The sequence below is a fragment of the Chelonia mydas genome, chromosome 15 (assembly GCF_015237465.2).
Source record: "Chelonia mydas isolate rCheMyd1 chromosome 15, rCheMyd1.pri.v2, whole genome shotgun sequence".
In the NCBI taxonomy this organism is placed as follows: Eukaryota; Metazoa; Chordata; order Testudines; family Cheloniidae; genus Chelonia; species Chelonia mydas.
The window spans coordinates 14,220,378-14,241,123 of NC_057856.1; the positions used below are offsets into that span (position 1 = coordinate 14,220,378).

At 48.1% G+C, this 20,746-nt stretch overlaps 1 protein-coding gene and 2 gene segments (V, D, J or C); all 3 read left to right on the forward strand.

Moving 5' to 3' along the window:
- Window positions 1-251: 251 nt before the first annotated feature.
- Window positions 252-5,178, forward strand: LOC119563808. The segment is given in 3 exon segments: window positions 252-385; window positions 1,303-1,472; window positions 4,476-5,178. Coding segments are annotated over 3 exon segments (627 nt in total).
- Window positions 5,179-7,987: 2,809 nt separating this feature from the next.
- LOC122461349 lies at window positions 7,988-11,955 on the forward strand. The segment is given in 2 exon segments: window positions 7,988-8,153; window positions 11,248-11,955. Coding segments are annotated over 2 exon segments (489 nt in total).
- A 2,943-nt stretch (window positions 11,956-14,898) lies between these two features.
- On the forward strand, window positions 14,899-19,778 carry LOC119563786 (immunoglobulin lambda-like polypeptide 5). The gene is made up of 4 exons (XM_043529798.1): window positions 14,899-14,972; window positions 15,159-15,274; window positions 15,888-16,070; window positions 19,071-19,778. Exons 1-4 carry the CDS (start codon window positions 14,899-14,901, stop codon window positions 19,391-19,393), a joined length of 696 nt encoding a protein of 231 aa, XP_043385733.1. The 3' UTR covers window positions 19,394-19,778.
- The last annotated feature ends 968 nt before the right edge of the window (window positions 19,779-20,746 follow it).

Consider the following 20,746-nt stretch of genomic DNA (forward strand, 5'->3'; position numbering starts at 1 on the left):
TGATCTCTGCTGTGCACTGCACATGGGCGGATACCAGCCTGGCCTTGTATTGATACCAACAGGGTCTGGGGCATTTTCCAGCATATGCCAGCTGTGCGATGGACACGGCTTTGACAAACACCAAAGGTTCTGAGCATCTTGCTTGACTCTGGGCTTCCAGCAATGCCTGCACCTGACCCACTGCTGGGGTTCAGACAGAGCGTGGTGGCGATCGCTTTCACGGCACATGGATCTTGAGCCCTTCCTCAGGCATGTCCAATGTGGAGACTTCACCAGCCCCCTGCACGGCTCAGCTGAGAGCGAACACAGGACGTCATGACGCAGCTTCTTGCAGAGACTCAGAGCGACCCCCTGGCCCCTTGGACGATCTGAAGATCCCGATCAGGTAAGTTAGGACAATGGGGGAGGGGACGTCTTAGCTTCTCATGGACAGGTGCAGAGAGGCTGCGCTATTCAGAGAGTAGACTAGGACAGCACGTGGTTTGGATCACACCCGATCCACCCGTGTGCAGCCCCTGGCATGTCTGATCTGTCTCTTCACTGTCACCGGGACATGCTGTACATTAATTAGGTCGAGAAAGATGCTGGTGCTCCCGGACGTGTGGGGTTCCGGACACGTGCTTTCTAAGTATGGTTATCGCATCCGTAACATACACGACAGCTCATGCGCCTCATTCTTTCCTCGACGTAATTCCACTGAAGTCAATACAATGGCACTTGTGATGAATGTGGCCCTGTATTGGCCTGTCCTGGCCAAATGGCAGTGGAAGGACCAACACGCAGTCCAGTTGTGTACATGCCCTCCAGCACCCAGATCCGTTCTCCACGGGCTCCAGGCACAGCAGCACAGACACGCATGCAGATCCAAGGCCGGTGCGGGGGTTCGGGGAGCGCCGTAGTGGTGGAACCCAGCACGGTACCAGAGCACAGAGCTCCTTTGGTTCTCTCTAGGTACCATTACGCCCCCATCACTGGAGTGCCTGAGCATCTCTGAGACACGACAGAACTTATCCTTACACCACCCTCGGAGGCACGGAAGTGCTGCCCCATTTTACAGATGGGGAATGGAGGCACAGAGATGATGTGACTTGCCCAAGGGCACAAAATCTGTGGCAGAGCCAGGACATGAACCCCGCTCTCCTGACTCCCAATCCACTGCCTTAACGACAAGCCCATCTTCTGCTCTCTTATGCGGGGACCAGGATTTCGCCTTAATTCTGAGTTCTCCCAAGGAATACACCATTGCTTCACTTCCCAGTGGATTTTCACTCCTCCGATTGTACGATGAGTTTCTCCGGAAAGGATAAACCTGCACTCCCATGGGGTGCCAGTGGAAATTGCCCCGCACCTCTTTTTCCCCCATCACGGGCAGTGCTGGCGACCTCTCCCTGCCATCGACTGGGACAGGTTTTTGTACAGCCATGTGTCACTGTGGTGGATCTTCGGTGGAGGAACCCAGCTGACCGTCCTTGGTAAGTCACTGAATTACTCTCAAACTTTCCTTCTCCTGGCTGTATTGTACGTTTTCCATGGTTTTTTTCCTGCTTTCTTTGTCTTCATGCTGGGCTCGGGACTCCTCTCACTTTATATATGGACCTTTACACTGTCTTGGAAAGAACGTTTAGTCTCTCTGGATAGTCATAGCAGGTGTATGTGGCCCATGTTGGATTTTCTTTTCTTTTCCCACTGAAGACAAGTTTGAATTTGACCATGAAACCTAGTCTGCCACTGGGTCCCCAGTTACGATGACCTAGTTTTAGCCCCTTCAGGAAAAGATTTTCCCTCTTTTTCTTTTCGGGTATGAACTATTTCTCATTCGCACCGGGTGCTAGTTAGTGTATGAAACAAATCCTGGGCCAGCTTCTCCGGTGCCGTACAATGCCCTAGCTCCATTGTCCGCAATAGAGCTCCACCAGCACTCACCCCAAGATCCTGCAGACAGGTGTCCAATCCCATGACACCTAATGTGCTATAAAAATCCTTGCTCCCTGGTGATTTAAAATCAGATTTGTCGGGGGCAGTTGGAAGGGAATGCTTAGGAATGAGAGCTGGGCAGAAAATATGGTTTTCTTCTGTGAATAATTTCAGAAAAAGAAAAACAAAAAAACCATTTTCATCTCAATGGGCCCAAAATCCCAAACAAGCATTTTCAGCTGAAAACTGAGAATGCTTCAGTTATTGAGAGGTTTTGGCTTAAGATTTCCACTTTTTCCATTTTCGGATTTTCAACAAAAAAAATGATTTTTTTTGGAGAAAAGCAGATACTTGCCACAAAAATATTCATTCACTGGAAAACCAATTTTCCACTGAAAATGGTTTTGATGGGTCATTTTCAACCAGCCCTATTTGTAGCATTGCTCAGTTGGAGCTAGACAAGGGACTGGTCAAATTTTAAAAATAGATGGCCAGCTCCCCACATGGTGTAAATCCACGCAGCTTCCTTGCCAGCAATGGACTACACTGATTTACGCTCACCCTGAGTGAGTCTCATTGCACTGACTGACTTACTCCTGACACTGAAGATCTGCTCCATTGTACCTTGGAGAAAATTGGATTTCAGTTTGGATGTGCAACCCAAACCCTCCCAAAACCTTTCAGATATGCAAGATATTAGTTAAATGGGGTGGGGTGGGAGCAGCCTGCAGGGGGAAGGGATTTAAAGAGGTTGCACTAATTGTGCACTAACAAGGTTGCTGGCCAGTCTCAAAGGCTGGACGGCTTCATAGAGGCTGGATTGTGTGTCTGCCAAGCTCAGAGCTCAGTGATCAGGATGCTGGCTGCACCAGCCGGCTTCAGTTACAGAACAGCCTAGGGGACCTAGTGGACCTGGCTTAGTCAGGGCTGACAGTATTAGCTCAAATACCATTCTTGGCTGCTTTGACCTACATAAAGCGTGAAATAATTAGGGCCCAGAGAGCGGTAGCCCTACTCATGCCGAGTAGCACATTGCTTTTCATACAGTCCCACTAATGTAATGGGACCGACCGCCTGTGGAGTAAGGTGCAACCTGGCGCGAGGACGGGCATCCCAATTTGGCCCCAGCACCAAGGCTGCTGCAGAAATGTTACGAAGAGTTTAAAAATTCCCCAAACTTTTGCATCCCTTCTTAAGCAGGTAGTGCCTTCATTGTCCCCCCCGTCTCTATGCACTTACACAGCACAGCACCAGGCTAGGGCCCAGGGGAATCTACTCTGCCCCCACCATGAAATCAACCCTCAGTGTGGTAGTTTGCAAGGTCCCTTGTCCTCTTGTCTTGAGCCCCAATCTAGCAAAACACTCAGTTGCACACTGGATCGGGCCCTGAAGCAGGGATTGGTCCCATAAATGAGCCTGTACTTTACAGCTGCTGAACACAAGCTTGCTTGGTAACTAGGCTGTTCAGCAACAGGAACAGGCAACCAGGCTGTGGTAGGAGATTGTTTGTCACCCAGGTGTTAATCAGAAGATCTGACCCTTAGCAGAGAGACCTACAGACCCAGACAGACAATGATGATTCAACAATGGGTTTATCGACCCACTTGGCAGAATAGAGAATTTATCCCTGCTCTGGAATTCCATAGGATGGTTCACAAACAAACTTCCCCCCCCCTCAAAACTACAGAATTTTATACTGCTTTCTATAAAACACTATTTAATGCATGTAGCTCTCCCATCCTATGCTTTGGATCCTACTGGTTTTTTTTTTGTCTAACTATCTGTTACAGCATTTTTTTCATTTGGAAATACGTGGGTTACCCCACATTCCTCTGTGACTCTAGTGAACCAGCCCCCAAGGCCTGAACAGGCAAATTAAACTCTAAGCTTAAACCCTAAGAAATAGCCCCATTCTCAAAGAGTCTGTTCTTGAGAAATGAGAGAGAGAGTGTTTTCACCATGGAAATATCTTCCTACTTAATTCAATGAGTAGCACCTTCCTCTGCACTAAATGGCACCATTTGAGAAGGAAGGTGCTACTCAATGTGAGGAAAGGTATCAAAATCTTGCACTTAATAGGGAGGAATTCTCTGCAAACTGCTGAGGTTGCTAGCTGTTTAGAAGTCGTATTTCCCTTTCTCTGAGTAACAATGAATTAAAAGGTGAGCTTGGAAACAATCCTGATAAGACTTCGCACTTCTACAGCGCCTTCCACCAAGTCTCTCAGCGCTTTAGAAATATGTAAAAAACCATAAACCTTGAGAAAAAGCCTGTGTGCGCTGAGGTCAGCGATGTGACCCCCTTTCATAGCCAGAGAGGTAAGTGACTTCATCAAGTTCACTAAGGAAGCCTGTGGCAGAACTAGGAACGGACTCCAAGTGTCCAGATTCCCAGTCCTGTGCCTTAACCACAAGAACATCTTACATCGCAGATCATTACCCTGCCCATGGCGCTTGTGAGAGGTTGGATTTGTTACACGGCAGAGATCTGGAATTTCTTACATTCTGCACTGGCAGTCTCTGGATTTCGGTTTTCTAACACTGAATCTCCTTGTCTTGTAGGTCAGTCAAAGGCGTCTCCTACCGTGCACCTCTTCCCTCCATCCTCGGAAGAGATCAAAACAAAGAGCAAAGCCACACTGGTGTGTCTGCTGGGCAGCTTTTACCCAGGCTCAGTCCAAGTCACCTGGAAAGCTGACGGCCAGCAGATCTCCACTGGAGTGGAGACAACCAAGCCATCCAAACAGAGTGACAACAAGTTCATGGCCAGCAGTTACCTGTCTCTGGATGCATCAAAGTGGAAGACCCATGAGACCTACACCTGCCAGGTGACACACGATGGGAAGAGCTTCGAGAAGTCCCTGAAGAGCTCAGAGTGTTCTTAACCCTCTGACCCCCGGAGGGCTCGGCCGGTTCCCGTGTCAGTCTGTAGGGGGTTCCCCAAGGGAGCCAGGATCTCTTTGTAGCATTCCCATAATGCCGATTTCCAGCAAATCTGTTTCCTCTTTTAGGTGGGGGATTTTACCAATCCATATGACACCTGTCTTTATTCCCATGTCCCCACCGCTCTCACCCCCTGCATTCCCTGGAACTGTCCTTCCTGCTTTAGTCTCTGATGCAGCTTTGTTAGGATATTAATAAAATCAGAAAAATTTGACTATGTCTGTATCTGTGAAGAGTTTAACTTCTTCTGTCCCTTTTACATCTTGTGTATTAATTGCAATATTCACCTTCTCTTCCAATAAAATAAATTTACCTTTTATCAGCTAATATTGTGTTCTTTTTAGTCTGGGTCAATGCTCAGCTGGGTCACTAGCCCTGCAGACAGCAGTCTGCTCTGTGAGTTAGTATTGAGTCAACCTCTGCCCTCGCATGGGGCAGATTCCGGTACCACCTTCTCCCTGAGCATTAGTCATTCTTCAAGTAGCCTCATTCGAATCAGTGGGGCTATTGGCTGAACAGCTCAACGCTAAGGGGAATAAGTGACCAAATCTGGCCCATACAGGGAGGGGCACTGCTGGTGGCGGTTACCTGGGATAGGCTGTAAACAGAGCTCCTGGCTACTTCTAGTCAGTCTAGACACAAACCCCTCTTTGGAAGAGTGGCCTTTAATATCCTGCCAACACCGACTTAGGTGACAGCTCTCTACCCAGATATCCAGTGATGATTTCTGGAGCACCAAGCGTGTGCAGAGCACAGAGGGGATAATGGCTCTCAGAAGTTTTCAGGAGCTTACAATGCTAGGATGAGAGTGAACAGATCAGACAGAGCAGGTGTGTGTGTGAGTGAGAGCGCGCATGTGCCAATCAGTGCACTGCTAGAACCCAGAGTGTGCGCTGATTTTAACACTACTTCATTGACAAAAAGGCTCTGGAAAGAGAGTAACTTCCTTTGCTCAATGTTTAGTAATTGGGCCTGTTCCCTTGCACACGTGAACAGCAATAGACTGACGAATGGACTGAAAAACTGCATGAAGTATTGAGGGTATTTTCAAAAGTGACTCACTCCATTAAAAGTCGAAGTTCAACTGAAAGTCAATAGGACTTAGGAGCGTAAGGGCCAGATTTAAAAGGCAATGAAATGAATGGGCGTTTGGCAACTAGGTGCTTCTCAAAATCCCAAAAGGTGCCTACCTGTATATTTAGATGCTTAAACACCATTAACAGTCCTGGCGTGAGTGCTTTCGTCACTTCTGACAATGGGACTTGGGGACTTTTGCTGGCGGCTCAGGCCTGCCCTCCACTACCCAGGGAATTCTCGCAGGGTCTGAGCCTCAACCACTGAAGTCACAGGAGCTTCCCCACCAACTTCAGTAGGTGCCGGATCAAATGTCAAACACAGCATGTGATCCTTGGCTTCAACTAGGGCCCATTCATGAGGAAATTAGGCTGGTACCATTCACTCCCCTGGCCGCGCTGAGCAGGGACACACCAAGCGCTAAGGGGGGGGGTTTGTATTTACAGTCAGAGGGAGGGTCCAGGGCCCTGGTTTAATTCACAAGAAACCAGCTGAGCATGGACACAGCTCACAGCCTAGACATTTACTGGCCCTGCCTTTGGCGAGAGGGGCACCACACGCCCACACTCTGCTGGGCAGCAGGCACCAGAGCGGCTCTCCTAAGGTCAGGGGGAGGGATTAGCCCAGCAATGGTGGGAGTCTCCTGGCAGCTCTGTCCAGGGAAACAGCGCTGGGATTTACTGCTGAGAACAGCTGGGAAATACAGAGCTGTCGCTGCTGGCAATGCATTAATTTCTAAAGGCAACTCAGGGGCTCTCTTCAGGAAAGTGCTGATCTCTGTTGTATACTGGATATTGATACCAACATTGCCTTGTATTGGTGTTAACAGGGCTTGGAGCATTTTCCAGCATATGCCGGATGCAGAATCTTGGCTTCTAGAGAGGCCGCCAGGAACGCCTGCATCCGAACCAAGGCTGGGGTCCCAGCAGAGGATGGTGGTGATTGCTTTCATGGCACATGGATCTTGTGCACTATTTACTTGTTCCTCCGACATGTCCAGTGTGGAGACTTCACCAGCCCCTGGCATGGTTCAGCCAAAAGCGAACACACGACGTTTCGACACAGTTTCTTGCGGAACTTCTGTGCCCAGTGACTCAGAGCGACCCCTCGCCCACGGACTATCTGCAGATCCTGACCAGGTAAGGCAGGATCATGTGTCATGGGACGTGGTAGCGTCTCACTGACGGGTGCAGGGAAGGCTGCACTGTCCAGATGAGAGACGAGGACAACAAGTGGTGTTGGTTTCCTATCCACACACAAGCAGTCCCAACATGGCAGATCTGTTTCTTTGCTGGCACTTCTTGGTGTGAAGCTAGGATAGTTTTGACACTGACTAGGTCTGTAGAGAGGCCAGTGCTCCCAGGGGTGTGGGCTACAGACACGTGCTTTGGAAACATGGGTATCGCCCACATGAGATTCCCTATTGGATACATTAAATACTGACGACAAATGGGCCTAATTCTTCGGTGGTAAAATTCCATACAAACCGCTATAATTGCACCAGGGTTGAACATGGCTCAGCATGTTCACTATCAGCATCCCAAATAAATCTGCCAGCCTGTCCCTCCTACGGACCTACGAGGGCCAGCGAAAGATTCACAGACCGTGGGTGTGTTTGGGGAGCACAGGGGCAATGGAACCCAGTGGAGTAGCAGCTGCTTAGCACACAGCCCGTTTACTTCTATCTAGGTTGGTTTATGACCTGTAGCACTGTTGTACCTGAGCATCTCACAGCCCAAAAGGAATTTATCCTTACAGCACCCCTGTGAAATAGGGAAGTATTCTCCCCATTTTACAGATGGGGAATTGAGGCACAGAGATGATGTGACTTGCCCAAGGGCACAACATCAGTCTGTGGCAGAGCCAGGACTTGCACCCCAGTCTCCTGACTCCTGCTCCAGTGCCTTAAGTACAAGACCACCCTCTGCTCTCTTACATGGGCTGTGTACTGGGACCAGGATTTGGCCCCATGTCAGCTCTCCCAAGGAATACTCAATTGCTTCACCTCCCAATGGATCTTCATTCAATCAATTGTACTATGAGCTTCTCCAGAAACGATGAACCTTCGTTCTCAAGGAGAGCCAGCAGAAGTTTTCCAACGACTATTTTCCCCACACGTGCAGTGGTGGCGACCTCTCCCTGCCATTGTTCATGACTGGTTTTTGTACAGCCGTGTGTCACTGTGGAATGTCTTCGGTGGAGGAACCCAGCTGACCGTCCTTGGTAAGTCACTGAATTACTCACCGCCTTTCCTTCTCAATGCCAATACTGTCATGTTTCCATGATTTTTTCCTCCTTTTCTGCCTTAGTGCCAGGCTTGGGTCTCCTCTCACTTTATGCACACACCTTCCCACAGGGTTGAGAACAATGTTTAACCCGTGGATAGTCAGAATAGGGTGTACATGTCGCATGCTGGATTTTCTTATATTGTACCTGGGAACAGGGTTTTGAATTTGCCCATGAAACATGTCCAGATTCTGCTGTCAGGTCACAATTTTGAAATAACTGGTATTAGCCTCTTCAGGGAAATATTTCCCAACCCCCAATTGTTTTTTATTTGCTTTGGTTTTACTGGACTAGACATTTCTTATTAGCACTCGGTTTTGACTCATATGTGAAAGAAACCAGGGGCCAGATTCTCAACCAAGGTCAAACAAAATAGTCCCATGCTCTTCAATAAACCTACACCAAAACTCATCCAAATCTCTTTAAGATGGGTGTACAATACCTTGAAACCTAATGTGATAGAGAAAATAATGTCTTTGTTGCAATCTAAATCCCAATTTGTCTGGTTAGCTTGAAGAAAATTCAAATTAGGGAGAGTTGGTCACGAAATAGGATTAAAGTTTCCTTATAGGAAATTTTCAACAAAAATTTAAAAAAATATTTTCATCTACATTTTCAGCAGAAAATTTTGACTTTTGGGCAAAAACCCCAAACCCAAACACTAAAATGTTGTCACCGAACAATTACTGAAAAGCCAGGGAGGTGGGAGAAATCAGAGTTCAGGTGAAAATATTTGGTTTTGAGTTTTTGCTTTTCCAACAGTAAAAAAAAAAAGATGTTTTTTCGAGATCTGGAGAAACATTCTGCAAAAACTTCCATTTAGATAAAAACCCAATTTTTAACTCACAAGAGATTTAGTGGGTAATTTTTAGCACCCCTACTTGCAGTCTCCTTTTAGAGCAAGTTCAGCGATTGATATTTTTACAGTATAAGAACAGATCCTCATGTGGTGTAAATCAGTGTAGCCCCCTTGGCAGCAATGGAATGACACTGATTTACACTTACACGGAGTGAGTGTAATTGCACTGACTGACTTCTGACCCGGAGGATCGGTTCCATTGTTCCTTGGATGACTGTAGCTATCGTGCATTTCAGTTTGGAAATACCACTCAGACCTGATTTTCTGACTGTGCTGAAGGACACCCAACACCTTTGAAATATGGAGGGCTACAGATAAAGGGGGGTGGGGTGGTTTGGAGCAGCCTGTGCGGGGTGCAGGAAGGACTTGAAAGAGGCTGCACTAATTGCCTCTCTGAAGCCTGGAGCACATTAACAAGGTTGCTGGCCAGCTTCTTTGAAGCTGCATTCTAGGGCTGCCAAGCTCAGAACTCAATGCAGAGGATGCTGGCTGGGCCAGCAGGCTTCAGGTACAGTAAAACCTTGAGGAGCAGATAGAGCTCGGCTAGCCAGGGCTCAGTAAATCAGGGCTGCCGGCGCTAACTCAGACAACACTGTTTGTCGCTTTGACCTGTGTAAAGCGTGAAATAACTACAGCCTGCAGGCTGCACTGAGCCTACTCGTGCTGAGTAGCACCTTGCTCTTCAAACAGGCCCACTGACGTCAGTGGGACCGACCCCTCGTGGAGTAAAGTGCTACCTGGAATGAGGAAGAGTTGCTCAGTTTGGTCCCAGGTGTCTAGATGTTACAAGTCTGAGGAATTTTTAAATCCCTGGTGCGCCCATTCCTAAACCAGTAGGTCCTTTATTGTGTCCATATCTTGCAATGACCCTTTTCCTCTTGTCTTGGACCCTGATCCAGCAAAGCACTGAGACACATACTGACTCGAGTCCTTTGGTCCCATAAATGTTTCTGAAAACATTTTAGAAACAAGAAGAAAAAGAGTACTAGTGGCACCTTAGAGACTAACCAATTTATTTGAGCATAAGCTTTCATGAGCTACAGCTCACTTCATCGGATGCATCCGATGAAGTGAGCTGTAGCTCACGAAAGCTTATGCTCAAATAAATTGGTTAGTCTCTAAGGTGCCACTAGTACTCCTTTTCTTTTTGCGAATACAGACTAACACGGCTGCTACTCTGAAACTTAGCAACAAGAGTAACCAGTATATAACACGGTGCGATAAAAGGCTATTTCCCAGTCAAGACTCATGCAGACAGATCTGACCCTTAGCTGAGAGACCTACAGAATCTGATGAACAATGATAACTGCTCAATGAGATCAATGATTTATGTTGCAGAATTTTATATCCTGAAACTTTATCTGTGCCATAGAATGACATAGAGCGGTTCAAAAGAGCTCTCTCTATGAAAGTTCTGTACTATATTACAGTAGTTTCTATAGAATGCTATCAATGTGTCTAGATCCCCTGTCCCATTCTTTGGCTTTTCTTGGTTGCTTTGTTATTACATTTTATAGCATTATTCCATAAGGGAAAATGTGGGTTACCCCAAATTCCCTTCTGGGCACTGAAGTGGCTTCTGGTGCCCTAACCCCACACAAATATCCAGAACATAGTCCAAAACCCTTAGAAAGCGGATTTTAGATTTCTAAAATGCAGCACAAATGTAGAACGAATTGCAGCTTTTCTTTGTGAACCACTCATGCTAGACATCCAATGCATATAGATCGCAACATACTTCTTTGCTCACTTTCATAACAATAATTTGTATCTTTAGTGCCAACACTGTACACCTTGCAGGCCCCAAGTTATTATTTGAAGTCAGTGGGAGTTATGGGTGCAGCAGGAATACAAGATAAAGCCCTCACGGATTAAAGTGACAAAAAGGATGAGTAAAATAATATTATCCCCTTTTACAGGCATAGGGACAGTAACTAACTAGGCCAGGTTCACTAAGGAACCCTATGGCAGAGCAATGATTAGACCCCAAATCTCCTGATCCCAGTCCTGTGCCTTAACCACAAGAACATCTTACATCGCTGATCATTACCCTGCCCATGGTGCTTGTGAGAGGTTGGATTTGTTACACTGCAGAGATCTGGAATTTCTTACATTCTGCACTGGCAGTCTCTGGATTTGGGTTTTCTAACACTGAATCTCCTTGTCTTGTAGGTCAGCCAAAGGCATCTCCTACCGTGCACCTCTTCCCTCCATCCTCAGAAGAGATCAAAACAAAAAGCAAAGCCACACTGGTGTGTCTGCTGGGCAGCTTTTACCCAGGCTCAGTCCAAGTCACCTGGAAAGCTGACGGCCAGCAGATCTCCACTGGAGTGGAGACGACCAAGCCATCCAAACAGAGTGACAACAAGTTCATGGCCAGCAGTTATCTGTCTCTGGATGCATCAAAGTGGAAGACTCATGAGACCTACACCTGCCAGGTGACACACGATGGGAAGAGCTTCGAGAAGTCCCTGAAGAGCTCAGAGTGTTCTTAACCCTCTGACCCCCGGAGGGCTCGGCCGGTTCCCGTGTCAGTCTGTAGGGGGTTCCCCAAGGGAGCCAGGATCTCTCTGTAGCATTCCCATAATGCCGATTTCCAGAAAATCTGCTTCCTCTTTTAGGTGGGGGATTTTACCAATCCATATGACACCTGTCTTTATTCCCACGTCACCACTGCTCTCACCCCCTGCATTCCCTAGAACTGTCCTTCCTGCTTTAGTCTCTGATGCAGCCTTGTTATGATATTAATAAAATCAGAAAAATTTGACTATCGCTGTGACTGTGAAGGGTTTAACTTCTTCTGTCCCCTTTTCTCCTGATGTATTAATTGCAATATTCACATAATCTTCCAATAAAATAAATTTACCTTTTATCAGCCAATATGGTTTTCTTTTTAGTAGGGATCTCGTTGGCTTTGGGGTTTCAGACAAGCTAAGGGAGTAGTAACGCTAAGTGACGTGTAATATCATGGAGATCAGGGGAGGGGGAGAGATGTCACAGAGGGATCATTACCCAAGCTGTGACTGTTCTCCCCCAGGACTGGTCACTCTGGCTCTCAGCCAGCCTTCTGGGAGGGGTGACAATTGCTGCTGCACAAATCTCTCTCCAGAGCACACGTTGTGTTAGGGATTCACTGGGGGATCGTGGGCTGCATGAGAGCGTAATGCAAACCCCCGTGGCTCTGCAGCCAGCCCTGCTTGTGCTGGGATCCTGGCAGCTCCCAACAGACCAGCAGGGCTTGGCTGGCTCAATGCTCAGCTGGGTCACTAGCCCTGTAGAGAGCAGTCTGCTCTGTGAGTTAGTATTCAGTCACGCTCTGCCCTCGCGGGGGCAGATTCTGGCTCCCGTTTTCTCCCTTTAGTCATTCTTCAAGAAGCCTCATTGGAGTCAGTCAATGGGCTATTGGCTGAACAGCTCAGGACTCAGGGGAATAAGCATCCAAATCTGGCCCATAGAGTGAGGGGCACGACACTGCTGCAGGCTGGTCCCTGGGTTAGACTATAAACAGAGCTCCTGGCTACTTCTGGTCAGTAGAGACACAAAGGACCTCTTTGGAAGACTTCCATCTGGCAGGATATTAAATACCAACTTGGGGGACAGTTCCCTACGCACCCAACCTGGCCTCCCAGCGGGGGCAGCTCTACACGGAAATCTCTCTGAATTAAACTCGTGCTGCTGCCCACTAAGACACACCTGCTGTGTTTCAGCCAGAGGGGAAGGCAGTGACTTTTATGTACAGTTTGACCAACTGTGTAAATGAGTAAAGTGCTTTGGGAGTCTTCAGATTCAAGATGCTTTTCAAATGAAATCAAAACATTACTGATGAGATGGATTCTCTGGAAGCACTCAGGCTTGTGTTATTTCTGGGCTGCTGCACAATTTGGGCCTTGACAGGCCAGAGCAGACAGTTTGTGTCCCATTAATTACCCCATAGTTGTCCTGGGGAATCAGATTCATGTGAGACTGGATACTCGGAGGGGAGCTCCAGGGTCTGTCCACCCTTCCCAGACAGCAGTATGCACCGTGTGTACAGGTGGGAATTTGCATCACAAAGACATTTATCAGGGACCCCGAGCCGTGCTGGGCCACCCAGCCAAAGGAGACCCGATTCCCTGACAGTCCTGGGGCCAGGGAGGTAAAGGGATACATTTGTATCACATATGCCACGTATTTGGCAGATACCACCGTGCCGTCGCCACTCACAATATGAGTGACAGGGATGGATGGATGGATGGATGGATGGATGGAGGGCCAGTCATGCACTGCCACCTCCTACAGAAGGGGTTAAGTGGAAAGGGAGCAGAGGGAGGCTGCGATATGGATGAGTTTGAAAGAATGAAGGGTTCTTAAATTTCACAAAGTACGTTTAACGTCCCCAGACCAACTGTCCCACCATTCCCCCCCTACACAAACACGTCTCTACATGGTGGGGGGGTAAGAATTCCAGGTTATGATTTGTGGAGCACCAAGAGTGTGCAGTACACAGAGGAGACAATGGCTCTCAGAAGTTTTCAGCAGCTCACACACAACGTGTGCATGAGAGGGAGAACGAGCATGGGCCACGGAGTTCGCTACTCGAATTCAGGGCGTGCGCTGATTTTAACACTACTTCATTGACAAAAAGGCTCTGTTGCCTTGCACATGTAAACCACAATAGACTGATGAATGGACTGACAAACCACATGAAGTATTTAAGGTGTTTTCAAAAGTGACTAACTCCATTAAAAGTCTAAGTTCAACTGAACGTCAATAGGATTTAGAAGTGTAAGGGCCAGATTTAAAAGGCAATGAAATGAATGGGCGTTTGGCAGCTAGGTGCTTTTGAAAATCCCGCTAGGTGCCATCCTGTACATATAGGTGCTTAAATACCTTTAACACTGCAGCCCAACGTGCTGAAGTCACTTCTGACAAGGGGACTTCAGCACTTTTGCCAGCGGCTCAGGCCTCCTCTCCCTACCCAGGGAATTCTCACAGCGTCTGAGCCTGAGTCACTGAATTCACAGGAGCTTCCCCACCAACTTCAGTAAATGCCTGTTAGTGTGTCAAACACAGCACATGATCCTCCTTGGCTTCAACTACGGCCCATTAACGAGGATATTAGGCTGGTACCATTCACGTCCCTGGCCGTGCTGAGCTGACACACACCGGGCACTAAGGGGGGTTTGTATTTACAGTCAGAGGGAGGGTCCAGGGCCCTAGTTTAATTCACAAGAAACCAGCTGAGCATGGACACAGCTCACAGCCTAGATGTTTACTGGCCCTGCCTTTGGCGAGAGGGGCACCACACGCCCACACTCTGCTGGACAGCAGGCACCAGAGCTGCTCTCCGAAGGTGGAGGGGGAGGGAATAGCCAGCAATGGTGGGAGTCTCATGGCAGCTCTGTCCAGGGAAACAGTGCAGGGATTTACTGCTGAGAACAGCTGGGAAATACAGAGCAAATGGCTGTCGTTGGGGGTACTGCGTTAATTTCTAAAGGCAACTGGGGGCTCCCACGAGGAAAGTGCTGATCTCTGCTGCGCACTGCACATGGGCGGATACCAGCCTGGCCTTGTATTGGTACCAACAGGGTCTGGGGCATTTTCCAGCATGTGCCAGCTGTGCGATGGACACGGCTTTTACAAACACCAAAGGTTCTGAGCATCTTGCTTGACTCTGGGCTTCCAGCAATGCCTGCACCTGACCCACTGCTGGGGTTCAGACAGAGCGTGGTGGCGATCGCTTTCACGGCACATGGATCTTGAGCCCTTCCTCAGGCATGTCCAATGTGGAGACTTCACCAGCCCCCTGCATGGCTCAGCTGAGAGCGAACACAGGACGTCATGATGCAACTTCTGGCACAAGGGCTGTGCCCAGTGAGTCAGAGTGATCCCCTGGACGATCTGAAGATCCCGATCAGGTAAGTCAGGACAATGGGGGACGGGACGTCTTAGCTTCTCACGGACAGATGCAGAGAGGATGCACTATTCAGAGAGTAAACGAGGACAGCACGTGGCTTGGATCACACCTGATCCACCCGTGTGCAGCCCCTGGCATGTCTGATCTGTCTCTTCGCTGTCACCGGGACATGCTGTACATTAATTAGGTCGAGAAAGATGCTGGTGCTCCCAGACGTGTGGGGTTCCGGACACGTGCTTTCTAAGTTTGGTTATCGCATCCATAACATACACGAGAGCTCGTGCGCCTCATTCTTTCCCCGACGTAATTCCACTGAAGTCAATAAAATGGCACCACTGACGAATGTGGACCAGTATTGGCCTGTCCTGGCCAAATGGCAGTGGAAGGACCAACACGCAGTCCAGTTGTGTACATGCCCTCCAGCACCCAGATCCGTTCTCCACGGGCTCCAGACACAGCAGCACAAACACGCATGCAGATCCACAGCCGGTGCGGGGGTTGGGGGAGCACCGTAGTGGTGGAACCCAGCACGGTACCAGAGCACAGAGCTCCTTTGGTTCCCTCTAGGTACCATTACGCCCCCATCACTGTACTGCCTGAGCATCTCTGAGACACGACAGAACTTATCCTTACACCACCCTCGGAGGCACGGAAGTGCTGCCCCAATTTACAGACGGGGAATGGAGGCACACAGATGATGTGACTTGCCCAAGGGCACAAAATCTGTGGCAGAGCCAGGACATGAACCCCGCTCTCCTGACTCCCAATCCACTGCCTTAAAGACAAGCCCATCTTCTGCTCTCTTATGTGGGCTGTCTGCGGAGACCAGGATTTGGCCTTAATTCTGAGTTCTCCCAAGGAATACTCCATTGCTTCACTTCCCAGTGGATCTTCACTCCTCCGATTGTATGATGAGTTTCTCCGGAAAGGATAAACCTGCACTCCCATGGGGTGCCAGTGGAAATTGCCCCGCACCTCTTTTTCCCCCCTCACGGGCAGTGCTGGCGACCTCTCCCTGCCATCGACTGGGACAGGTTTTTGTACAGCCGTGTGTCACTGTGGTGGATCTTCGGTGGAGGAACCCAGCTGACCGTCCTTGGTAAGTCACTGAATTACTCTCAAACTTTCCTTCTCCTGGCTGTATTGTACGTTTTCCATGGTTTTTTTCCTGCTTTCTTTGTCTTCATGCTGGGCTCGGGACTCTCTCACTTTACATATGGACCTTTTCACTGTCTTGGGAAGAACGTTTAGTCTCTCTGGATAGTCATAGCAGGTGTACATGGCCCATGTTGGATTTTCTTTTCTTTTCCCACTGAAGACAAGTTTGAATTTGACCAGGAAACCTATTCTGCCTCTGGGTCCCCAGTTACGATGACCTAGTTTTAGCCCCTTCAGGAAAAGATTTTCCTTCTTTTTCTTTTCGGGTATGAACTATTTCTCATTCGCACCGGGTGCTAGTCAGTGTATGAAACAAATCCCGGGTCAGCTTCTCCGGTGCCGTACAATGCCCTAGCTCCATTGTCCGCAATAGAGCTCCACCAGCACTCACCCCAGGCTCCTGCAGACAGGTGTCCAATCCCATGACACCTCCTGTGCTATAAAAATCTTTGCTCCCTGGTGATTTAAAATCGGATTTGTTGGGGGCCGTTGGAAGGGAATGCTTAGGAATGAGAGCTGGGCAGAAAATATGGTTTTCTTCTGTGAATAATTTCAGAAAAAGAAAAACAAAAAAATCATTTTCATCTCAATGGGCCCAAAATCCCAAACAAGCATTTTCAGCTGAAAACCGAGAGTTATTGAGAGGTTTTGGCTTAAGATTTCCACTTTTTCCATTTTCGGATTTTCAACAAAAAAAATGATTTTTTTTGAGAAAAGCAGATACTTGCCACAAAAATATTCATTCAGTGGAAAACCAATTTTCCACTGAAAATGGTTTTGATGGGTCATTTTTAACCAGCCCTATTTGTAGCATTGCTCAGTTGGAGCTAGACAAGGGACTGGTCAAATTTTAAAAATAGATGGCCAGCTCCCCACAAGGTGTAAATCCACGTAGCTTCCTTGCCAGCAATGGACTACACTGATTTACGCTTACCCTGAGTGAGTCTCATTGCACTGACTGACTTACTCCTGACACTGAAGATCTGCTCCATTGTACCTTGGAGAAAATTGGATTTCAGTTTGGATGTGCAACCCAAACCCACCCAAAACCTTTCAGATATGCAAGATATTAGTTAAATGGGGTGGGGTGGGAGCAGCCTGCAGGGGGAAGGGATTTAAAGAGGTTGCACTAATTGTGCACTAACAAGGTTGCTGGCCAGTCTGAAAGGCTGGACGGCTTCAGAGAGGCTGGATTGTGTGTCTGCCAAGCTCAGAGCTCAGTGATCAGGATGCTGGCTGCACCAGCCGGCTTCAGTTACAGAACAGCCTAGGGGACCTAGTGGACCTGGCTTAGTCAGGGCTGACAGTATTAGCTCAAATACCATTCTTGGCTGCTTTGACCTACATAAAGCGTGAAATAATTAGGGCCCCGAGAGCGGTAGCCCTACTCATGCCGAGTAGCACATTGCTTTTCATACAGTCCCACTAATGTAATGGGACCGACCGCCTGTGGAGTAAGGTGCAACCTGGCGCGAGGACGGGCATCCCAATTTGGCCCCAGCACCAAGGCTGCTGCAGAAATTTTACTAAGAGTTTAAAAATTCCCCAAACTTTTGCGTCCCTTCTTAAGCAGGTAGTGCCTTCATTGTCCCCCCCGTCTCTATGCACTTACACAGCCCAGCACCAGGCTAGGGCCCAGGGGAATCTACTCTGCCCCCACCATGAAATCAACCCTCAGTGTGGTAGTTTGCAAGGTCCCTTGTCCTCTTGTCTTGAGCCCTAATCTAGCAAAACGCTCAGATGCACACTGGATCGGGCCCTGAAGCAGGGATTGGTCCCATAAATGAGTCTGTACTTTACAGCTGCTGAACACAAGCTTGCTTGGTAACTAGGCTGTTCAGCAACAGGAACAGGCAACCAGGCTGTGGTAGGAGATTGTTTGTCACCCAGGTGTTAATCAGAAGATCTGACCCTTAGCAGAGAGGCCTACAGACCCAGACAGACAATGATGATTCAACAATGGGTTTATCGACCCACTTGGCAGAATAGAGGATTTATCCCTGCTCTGGAATTCCATAGGATGGTTCACAAACAAACTCCCCCCCTCTCTCTCAAAACTACAGAATTTTATACTGCTTTCTATAAAACACCATTCAATGCATGTAGCTCTCCCATCCTATGCTTTGGAGCCTACTGGTTTTGTCTAATTATCTGTTACAGCATTTTTTTCATTTGGAAATATGTGGGTTACCCCACATTCCTCTGTGACTCTAGTGAACCAGCCCCCAAGGCCTGAACAGGCAAATTAAACTCTAAGCTTAGACCCTAAGAAATAGCCCCATTCTCAGAGAGTCTGCTCTTGAGAAATGAGAGAGACAGAGAGAGAGAGTGCTTTCACCATGGAAATATCTTCCTACTTAATTCAATGAGTAGCACCGTCCTCTGCACTAAATGGCACCATTTGAGAAGGAAGGTGCTACTCAATGTGAGGAAAGGTATCAAAATCTTGCACTTAATAGGGAGGAATTCTCTGCAAACTGCCGAGGTTGCTAGCTGTTTAGAAGTCGTATTTCCCTTTATCTGAGCAAAAATGAATGAAAAGGTGAGCTTGGAAACAATCCTGATAAGACTTCGCACTTCTACAGCACCTTCCACCAAGTCTCTCAGCGCTTTAGAAATATGTAAAAAACCATAAACCTTGAGAAAAAGCCTGCGTGCGCTGAGGTCAGGGATGTGACCCCCTTCCATAGCCAGAGAGGTAAGTGACCTCATCAGGTTCACTAAGGAAGCCTGTGGCAGAACTAGGAATGGACCCCAAGTGTCCAGATTCCCAGTCCTGTGCCTTAACCACAAGAACATCTTACATCGCAGATCATTACCCTGCCCATGGCGCTTGTGAGAGGTTGGATTTGTTACACTGCAGAGATCTGGAATTTCTTACATTCTGCACTGGCAGTCTCTGGATTTGGGTTTTCTAACACTGAATCTCCTTGTCTTGTAGGTCAGCCAAAGGCGTCTCCTACCGTGCACCTCTTCCCTCCATCTTCGGAAGAGATCAAAACAAAAAGCAAAGCCACACTGGTGTGTCTGCTGGGCAGCTTTTACCCAGGCTTAGTCCAAGTCACCTGGAAAGCTGATGGCCAGCAGATCTCCACTGGAGTGGAGACGACCAAGCCATCCAAACAGAGTGACAACAAGTTCATGGCCAGCAGTTACCTGTCTCTGGATGCATCAAAGTGGAAGACCCATGAGACCTACACCTGCCAGGTGACACACGATGGGAAGAACTTCGAGAAGTCCCTGAAGAGCTCAGAGTGTTCTTAACCCTCTGACTCACAGAGGGCTCGGCCGGTTCCCGTGTCAGTCTGTAAGGGGTTCCCCAAGGGAGCCAGGATCTCTCTGTAGCATTCCCATAATGCCGATTTCCAGAAAATCTGCTTCCTCTTTTAGGTGGGGGATTTTACCAATCCATATGACACCTGTCTTTATTCCCATGTCCCCACCGCTCTCACCCCCTGCATTCCCTCGAATTGTCCTTCCTGCTTTAGTCTCTGATGCAGCCTTGTTAGGATATTAATAAAATCAGAAAAATTTGACTATTGCTGTATCTGTGAAGAGTTTAACTTCTTCTGTCCCTTTTACATCTTGTGTATTAATTGCAATATTCACCTTCTCTTCCAATAAAATAAATTTACCTTTTATCAGCTAATATTGTGTTTTTTTTTTAGTCTGGGTCAATGCTCAGCTGGGTCACTAGCCCTGCAGACAGCAGTCCGCTCTGTGAGTTAGTATTGAGTCAACCTCTGCCCTCGCATGGGGCAGATTCCGGTACCACCTTCTCCCTGAGCATTAGTCATTCTTCAAGTAGCCTCATTCGAATCAGTGGGGCTATTGGCTGAACAGCTCAACACTAAGGGGAATAAGTGACCAAATCTGGCCCATACAGGGAGGGGCACTGCTGGTGGCGGTTACCTGGGATAGGCTGTAAACAGAGCTCCTGGCTACTTCTAGTCAGTCTAGACACAAACCCCTCTTTGGAAGAGTGGCCTTTAATATCCTGCCAACACCGACTTAGGTGACAGCTCTCTACCCAGATATCCAGTGATGATTTCTGGAGCACCAAGCGTGTGCAGAGCTCAGAGGGGATAATGGCTCTCAGAAGTTTTCAGGAGCTTACAATGCTAGGATGAGAGTGAAGGGATCAGACAGAGCAGGTGTGTGTGTGAGAGAGAGAGAGAGCGCGCATGTGCCAACGAGTGCACTGCTAGAACCCAGAGTGTGCGCTGATTTTAACACTACTTCATTGACAAAAAGGCTCTGGAAAGAGAGTAACTTCCTTTGCTCAATGTTTAGTAACTGGGCCTGTTCCCTTGCACACGTGAACAGCAATAGACTGACGAATGGACTGAAAAACTGCATGAAATATTTAGGGTATTTTCAAAAGTGACTCACTCCATTAAAAGTCGAAGTTCAACTGAAAGTCAATAGGACTTAGGAGCGTAAGGGCCAGATTTAAAAGGCAATGAAATGAATGGGCGTTCGGCAACTAGGTGCTTCCCAAAATCCCACAAGGTGCCTACCTGTATATTTAGATGCTTAAACACCATTAACGCTCCTGGCGTGAGTGCTTACGTCACTTCTGACAATGGGACTTGGGGACTTTTGCTGGCGGCTCAG

Bases quoted from the DNA above. Each gene is read 5' to 3' on its own strand.
- LOC119563786 (XM_043529798.1), top strand. From the start codon at position 14,899: ATGCAACTTCTGGCACAAGGGCTGTGCCCAGTGAGTCAGAGTGATCCC. The intron at 15,275-15,887 runs GTAATTCCACTG...TTGTATGATGAG, and splicing joins CGCCTCATTCTTTCCCCGAC to TTTCTCCGGAAAGGATAAAC. The intron at 16,071-19,070 runs GTAAGTCACTGA...CTTGTCTTGTAG, and splicing joins AACCCAGCTGACCGTCCTTG to GTCAGCCAAAGGCGTCTCCT.